Here is an 8363-nt window from a genome sequence, read left to right as displayed (position 1 = left end):
CTTGTTTTTATGCTGTTCTTGTTTTCAAACTGAAGGAATCTAGTGTCATCTAATTCAAATGTTGTGTAGAAAAGGGTATCTTGTACATCACTACGTAAGCTCATGTATGAGTGTAAACATAAAAACAGGAAAATCGTAATGGCTTTGGAAAGTCAGCTCAAGGCTGGCCCAGAACGGCTGTGGCTGCACAACAGAAGAGAATAGCCTCAGCTGTCGACTTCTGGAAGCCTTTCCTTTGTAACAAGAGACGCGTTCTTTATTGTAGGCCAGTTTATTAGTTCTCTTTGTCCTGTAACTATTAAGAGCAGGAGTCAATGAACAAAGTCTGGCCTCCTCCTGCTTTGACTATGGGTACCAAACTGAGCAAGGTTTTGCATATTATTAAGATTTCTAATGGATGGAAGAATATGGCTTTGTAACGCATGAACACTGCATGAAATCCAGTTTTCACTGGACTTTATATTTTATTGGAACATGGCCACATGAATTCTTCTATAGCTGGTCTGTAGCCTGTTTGGGCTTTACTATCCTAGAGCTCAGTAGCTGTGACAGAAATTATATGACCCATGAGCATAATCTATTTGCCAACCCCTTCTAGAAAACATTGCAGAGGTAGGAATGTGAGATCTCTGTCTAGTGAAATATGACAAGGGGTTTGTGGTCCCAAAATACATTTCCTGCAATGCACTTCTGGCCAGTGTTATATCTAATAATCCCTGTTTTAAGTTTGTGTGTGGGGTGTACATGCTTGCCCCATGTACAAAGACAAGGGAAAGATGGAGAGAGAGACAGAGGGAGGAAACAATGATCAGAGATAGTAAGGATATCAAATTTAAATCCAAAGCTTGGAAGGTTATGCCAAGGATGTTGGGAGGTTTAGTGACATCTACATGCAATGGTTAATCTAGTTTCAAATTTTTAAAAGTCAATATGGATGTAACATGAATAATAATTACAGATGGAAAAATACTCTAAACCAGGAGATACAAGAATTTTACTTCTTCTAAAAATTGGAAGGAAATAAATCTTGTTACTGTGAAAATATCTATATATACTTGATTACACATGTGTAAGATCTTGAAAAACTGTAAATATCTTTGAAAATTGCATTACAATTTAACTTAATAGAATATTGACGAGAAGGAGAAGGATGATGAAGATGAGGAGGAAGATGAAGAGGAGGCATGCTTGTCAATGATGGCCAAGATTTTTCTTCTGTGGAGAGCAGAAAGTGTAGGGAAGCAAAGAATGGGAGTAACAATCATTTTAGGACAATTTATGTCTTGCATGGCTAATATATATGTGATTTCTCTCTCATGATGATTTAAATATAAACCTGAGTCCTCAACTGACTTTATCTATCTGATAATCTCTGGTGCCTTTACAGCTCACAGTCAGATGAAAACCCTCAGCAGCCCCAGCAACTCCACCACCATCTCTGGCTTCATCCTCCTGGGATTCCCCTGTCCCAGGGAAGGGCAGATCCTCCTCTTTGTGCTATTCTTTGTTGTCTACCTCCTCACACTCATGGGCAATGCTTCCATCATCTGTGCTGTGCGCTGGGATCAGAGACTCCACACCCCCATGTACCTCCTGCTGGCCAACTTCTCCTTCCTGGAGATCTGGTATGTCACCTCCACGGTCCCCAACATGCTGGCCAACTTCCTCTCTGACACCAAGGTCATCTCCTTCTCTGGGTGCTTCCTGCAGTTCTATTTCTTCTTCTCCTTGGGTTCTACAGAATGCTTTTTCCTGGCAGTTATGGCCTTTGATCGCTACCTTGCCATCTGCAGGCCTCTTCACTATCCTGCGCTTATGACTGGGCGCCTCTGTAACATCCTGGTGATCACTTGCTGGGTGCTTGGTTTCCTCTGGTTCCCTGTTCCCATCATCATCATCTCCCAGATGTCCTTCTGTGGGTCCAGGATCATAGACCATTTCCTATGTGACCCTGGTCCTCTGTTATCACTGACTTGCCAAAAAGACACCATGGTAGAGCTGATCTTCTCTATCTTAAGTCCTCTGCCTCTCATTATTCCTTTTCTCTTTATCATGGGGTCTTATGCTCTGGTCCTGATAGCTGTACTGAAGGTCCCTTCAGCCTCTGGAAAGAGAAAGGCTTTCTCAACCTGTGGGTCCCATCTGGCTGTGGTTGCGTTATTCTATGGCTCAGTATTGGTCATGTATGGGAGTCCAACATCTGAGCATGAAGCTGGAATGCAAAAGCTTGTGACTCTGTTTTATTCTGTCTTGACCCCACTTCTTAATCCTGTGATTTATAGTCTTAGGAACAAGCATATGAAGACAGCCCTGAAGAAAATTTTGGGGGAGATAAAAATTTGGTTGTCAAAAAAGATTCTGGGCAATTAAATTTATATTTAACTTATGTTCAGTTTTTAACTGGTTTAAATGACCAAAATCTGAAGTAGTAAATTGGCTACACTATTATTTATTGTTGGAGGGGGGGGTTGAACATCTATCTGCTTACTTTTATGTTTTAGTTTAATGTTAATTTAACTAATGTTTAATTTAATGTTAATCGTATTTTAAAAGTTGTAAGATGATGGATCAAGTTGAATGTTCTTCCAGAACACAGATAAAGGCAGATTATTTTGATCCTATTTAAGTTTTATTGGGGGTGATTTAAAATTTCTGCTAGTTATCTAGGTTTCCGGTGCCAGGTACTATTTTCCTCTTCTTGGGATGAATTTAAATTCAACTGAAGAGATGTTAATTACTACCAAGATATATGTACTACTACTGCATCCTTTTGATCATTGCTCAATGCTGGTCATAAGTATACATCTTTCAGTAGCAACTTTACATACTAATAACTTCAACTCCCCCATTAAAAGACAAACTAGCTGCGTAGATATATTCATCTTTCTGTTGTCTAAAAGAAAATCTTCCTACATTTAAAGATAAAAAGACTTTAAAGTCCAAATGCAAAAAAGTTCTCCAAACAAGTAAGTACACAGAGAAAGAAGGTTTTGTTTTCTTAACTCTTAACAAAATAGACATTGAACAAAAACTAATCCAAGGAGATAAAGAAGGATACTTCATTCTAAATAATGAAATAACTGGTCAAGGAGAAATTACAATCCTAAACAACAAACATTCACACCATGTCACTGAAAGTGTTCTACCCAAATTAAAAGCACATATTAACTACAACTCAATAATACTAGATGATTCCAATACCCTGCTTTTCCAATAGACAGGGAATCTAATCTAAAAGTCAACAAAGAAACATCATAATTTAAATGAAGAGATAAAAGTGGCTAATAAAATCAAGAAAAGATGTTAAGCATCTTCAACCACCAAGTCAATCAAAAATAAATCAAAACTACATCCTGGGCTGATTAGATGGCCCAGCAAATAAAGGTACTTGTTGCAAGCCTGAATATCTAACCTACATAAAAGGAGAACAAACCCCCAAAGGTTTTCCTCTGACCTCCCGACAGATGCTTGGACACACATGCAGATAGATAGATAGATAGATAATAGATAGATAGATAGATAGATAGATAGATAGATAGATAGATAGATGGGAAGTCCTTCTGTATATGTATTGCTTTTATTGGTTAATGAATAAAGAATCTGCTTTTGGCCAGTAGCTTAACAGAGTAAACCCAGGTGAAAAATCTGAACAGAGATGTAAAGAGAGAGAAGGTGGAGTCAGAGCGATGCCATGTAGCCACCAAAGGAGACAGACATGAGCCACCAGCAGAACCTTACCGGTAAACCATGAGTCTCATAGTAAAATATAAAATAATAGAAATAGGTTATTTAAAATATAAGAGCTAACTAGCTAGCAATATGCCTAAGTGATTGGCCAAGCAGTATTATAATTAATACAGTTTCTGTGTGATTATTGTGGGTCTGGACACCAGGAAACAAATGAGCAGTCTCTGCCTATAGATAGGTAGGTAGATGATAGGTAGGTAGATAGATAGATAGATAGATAGATAGATAGATAGATAGATAGATAGATAGACAGACAGACAGATAGATAGATATAAAGCAGTCAGTTTTAATTTGCCAAGCTAGTTATCACACACCTTTAGACTCAAAATTCTGTGAGTTCAAGATCAGCCTAGTCTACATAGTATGTTTCAAACCAGGCCAATCAAGGATACAGAGTGATATCTTGTTTTTTTTTTTAAAAAAAAAAAAAGGTTTTAGGGAGTTCCATTTAGATGGGTGAGTGTGTGCCATCCCCCCGGGGCAGGGGGGAAGATGTCTGGGAAAGGAACACAGCTCCTGATGCAGGGGCTTCTTTGTTACACACGACCCAGCCTCTCCAAGCCTGTCCTATCATCTGCAAGGTCCTTGGACAAGAACAGTTCCTGCTCCTGCACTGAGGAGATCCACCCAGAGAGTCAGTCACAGCAAAGATTGGACCAAGATGCCAAGACTCTCCTGGCTGCACTTGAAGGAAGAGATGGACAGGTGCCAATGCAAGAATTCCTCCAACAACCTGAAAGAAAACCTGACCAATCTCACTCATGAATATCGATGTAAAAGTTCTCAATAAAATACTGGCAAACCGAATTCAAGAACACATCCAGAAAATTATACATTATGATCAAGTAGGCTTCATCCCAGAGAGGCAGGGCTGCTTCAATATACAAAAATCTATCAATGCAATCCATCATATAAATAAACTGAAAGAAAAAAACCACATGATCATTTCATTAGATGCTGAAAAAGCATTTGACAAAATTCAACACCCCTTTATGATAAAGGTGTTGGAGAGATTGGGGATACAAGAATCATATCTAAATATAATAAAAGAGATATACAGCAAGCTGACAGCTAACATTAAAATAAATGGAGAGAAACTCAAAGCCATTCCATTAAAATCAGGAACAAGACAAGGCTGTCCATTCTCTCCATATCTCTTCAATATAATGCTTGAAGTTCTAGCAATAGCAATAAGACAGCATAAGGAGATCGAACTGGAAAAGAAGAAGTCAAACTTTTGTTATTTGCAAATGATATAATAGTGTATATAAGTGACCCCAAAATCTCTACCAAAGAACTCCTACAGCTGATAAACACCTTTAGTAATGTGGCAGGAAACAAGAGCAACTCCAAAAAAATCAGTAGTCCTCCTATGCACAAAGAACAAAGAAGCAGAGAGGGAAATCAGAGAAACATCACCTTTCACGATAGCCACAAATAGCATAAAGTATCTTGGGGTAACTCTAACCAAGGAAGTGAAAGATCTATTTGACAAGAACTTTAAGGCTTTGAAGAAAGAAATTGAAGAGGATACCAGAAAATGGAAGGACGCTCTTGGATGGGTAGGATCAACATAGTAAAAATGGCAATTCTACCAAAGGCAATCTATAAATTCAACGTAATCCCCATCAAAATCCCAACAAAATTCTTCACAGACCATGAGAGAACAATAATCAACTTTCTATGGAAAAACAAAAAACCCAGGATAGCCAAAACAATCCTATACAATAAAAGTACTTCTGGAGGCATTACCATCCCTGACTTCAAACAGAGCTACAGTAATGAAAACAGCTTGGTATTGACACAAAAACAGAGATGTTGACAAATGGAATTGCATAGAAGACCCGAATATTAACCCACAAACCTATGAACACCTGATTTTCGACAAAGGAGCTAAAAATTATACAATAGAAGAAAAAAAAGCCTCTTTAACAAATGGTGCTGGCATAACTGGATGTCAACCTGTAGAAGAATGAAAATAAATTCATATCTATCACCATGCACAAAACTCAAATTCAAATGGATTAAAGACCTCAATATTAATCTGACCACACTGTACCTGATAGAAGAGAAAGTGGGAAGTAGTCTGCAACACATAGGCACAGGAGACTACTTCCTACATATAACCACAGGAGCACAGACAATAAGAGCAACAATGAATAAATGGGACCTCCTGAAACTGAGAAGCTTCTGTAATGCAAAGGACACTGTCATTAAGACAAAAAGGCAACCTACTGATTGGGAGAAGATCTTCACCAACCCTGCATCAGACAAAGGTCTGATCTCCAAAATATATAAAGAACTCAAGAAACTAGACATTAAAATTCTAATTAACCCAATTAAAAATGGGGGTACTGAACTGAACAGAGAATTCACAACAGATGAACTTCAAATGGCCAAAAGACACTTAACTTGATGCTCAACCTCCTTAGCGATCAGGGAAATGCAAATCAAAACAACTTTGAGATACCATCTTACACCTGTCAGAATAGCTAGTCAAAAACACCAATGATAGCCTATGCTGGAAAGGATGTGGAGTGAGGGGAACACTCATCCATTGTTGGTGGGAATGCAAACTTGTACAGTCACTGTGGACATCAATGTGGCAGTTTCTCAGGAAACTGGAAGTCAATCTACCTCGGGATCCAGCAATTCCACTCTTGGGAATATAACCAAGAGATGCCCAGTCAGACTACAAAAGCATTTGTTCAACTATGTTCATAGCAGCACTATTTGTAATAGCCAGAACCTGGAAACAACCTAGGTGCCCCTCCATAGAAGAATGGGTAAAGGAGGTGTGGCACATATACACTTTAGAGTTCTATTCAGTGGTAAAACACAATGACATCTTGAATTTTGCATGCAAATGAATGGAAATAGAAAACACTTTACTGAGTGAGATAACCCAAACCCAAAAAGATGAATATAGTATGTACTCACTCTTAAGTGGATTCTAGCCATAAACAAAAGGACATTGAGCCTATAGTTCGTGATCATAGAGAAGCTAAATAAGAAGGTAAACCCAAAGGAAAATATACTGTTATTCTCCTGGATATTGGAAGTAGACAAGATCACCGAGCAAAAGTTGGGAGCATGGGGGTGGGGGGTTGGAGGGAATGAGAGATGGGGAGAGAGAAAGAGAAGGGGAGGATTCAGGAGAACTTAGGGGAATAGGATGGTTGGAAAGGAGGAAGGGTGGATATGGGAGCAGGGAAGACGATATCTTAACTTAGGGAGCCATTTTAGGGTTGGCAAGAGACTTGGCTCTAGAGGGGCTCCCCGGTGTCCGAGGGGATTTCCCCAGCTAGGTCCATGGGCAACAGAGGAGAGGGTGCCTGAACTGGCCTTCTCCCGCCACACTGATGAATATCTTGTATATCACTATAGAACCTTCATCTGGCGATGGATGGAGATAGAGACAGAGACCCACATTGGAGCACTGGACTGAGCTCCCAAGGTCCAAATGAGGAGCAGAAGGAGGGAGAACATGAACAAGGAAGTCAGGACCGCAAGGGGTGCACCCACCCACAGAGACGGTGTGACTGATCTAATGGGAGCTCACCAAGGCCAGGTGGACTGGGACTGATGGAGCATGTGATCAAACCGGACTCTCTGAATGTGGCTGACAATGAGGGCAGACTGAGAAGCCAACGATAATGACACCGGGTTTTGATTCTACTGCATGTACTGGCTTTTTGGGAGCCTAGTCTGTTTGGATGCTCACCTTCCTAGACCTGGGTGGAGTGGGGAGGGCCTTGGACTTCCCACAGGGCAGGGCACCCTGACTTCTCTTAGGACTGGAGAGGGAAGGGGAGGGGGAGAGAGGGGAGTGGTATGGGAGGAGGCAGAAATTTTTAATAAAAAAAAAGAACAGAAAAGGAACCAAGAAATATGTACGCTAAAGCATTATTGCTGTCATAAAGAAAAACAAAATCATATCATTGTAGGACAGTGGATGAAATTAAAAGTCATTGTGTCAAGTAAATTAAACTGGACTCAGAAATCAGCTACTGCATGTTTTTTCTACTATGCAGAATCTTTTCTTTCATTGAAAGTAATTTTTCCCTGCAATATATTCTTATTACTGTTTCCTCTCCTCCTCCAACTCCTCTAAAGCTGCTCCCATCACCCCCTCCATCAGAATGCACACCCATTCTGTCCCATGTTAGAAAACAAATAAGCATACAAATAATAATAATAAGATAAAAACAAGCAAATAAGAATAGGACAAAACAAACAGAAGAAAAGGAACCAAGGAAAAAGCACAAGAAAAACACCGATGCAGAGAAACATGTGTTCTTACACAAAAGAATTCCCTAAAATACAAAACCAAAAGCCATAATATAAACGTGAATGACCTATAAGGATGAAATGCCCTGACCAAACATTATGAGGCAAAGATCCCAGTGGCTTTGTGTTGTGCTGTCCATTTACTGCTGGGCATGGAGCCAGGTGACTCCTCTGGATAAAACTAATCTTTCATTTGCAAGTGATTATCAATTGGAGATAGATTCTGGGTTAGGGATGTGGGTTTGTGTTCACTTCCCCTCTCAGTGCTAAGACCCCATCTGCCCACAAACTTGTACAGGCCCTGTGCCTGCTGCCACAGTCTCTGT

At 39.8% G+C, this 8363-nt stretch overlaps 1 protein-coding gene across 1 annotated transcript; it reads left to right on the top strand.

The window, feature by feature from the left end:
• The first annotated feature begins 1398 nt into the window (after positions 1–1398).
• LOC125401323 (olfactory receptor 11G2) lies at positions 1399–2370 on the top strand. The gene has a single exon (XM_048435561.3). It carries the CDS (start codon positions 1399–1401, stop codon positions 2368–2370), a length of 972 nt encoding a protein of 323 aa, XP_048291518.3.
• The last annotated feature ends 5993 nt before the right edge of the window (positions 2371–8363 follow it).

The sequence above is a fragment of the Myodes glareolus genome, chromosome 12 (genome assembly GCF_982192425.1).
Source record: "Myodes glareolus chromosome 12, mMyoGla1.1, whole genome shotgun sequence".
NCBI lineage: Eukaryota > Metazoa > Chordata > Mammalia > Rodentia > Cricetidae > Myodes > Myodes glareolus.
The sequence above is the reverse complement of the archived record's forward strand: the minus strand, read 5'-3'. Positions and strand labels throughout refer to the sequence as shown.

What these genes read in the sequence shown, in the direction of transcription:
- LOC125401323 (XM_048435561.3), top strand. Translation starts at nt 1,399, where the DNA reads ATGAAAACCCTCAGCAGCCCCAGCAACTCCACCACCATCTCTGGCTTC.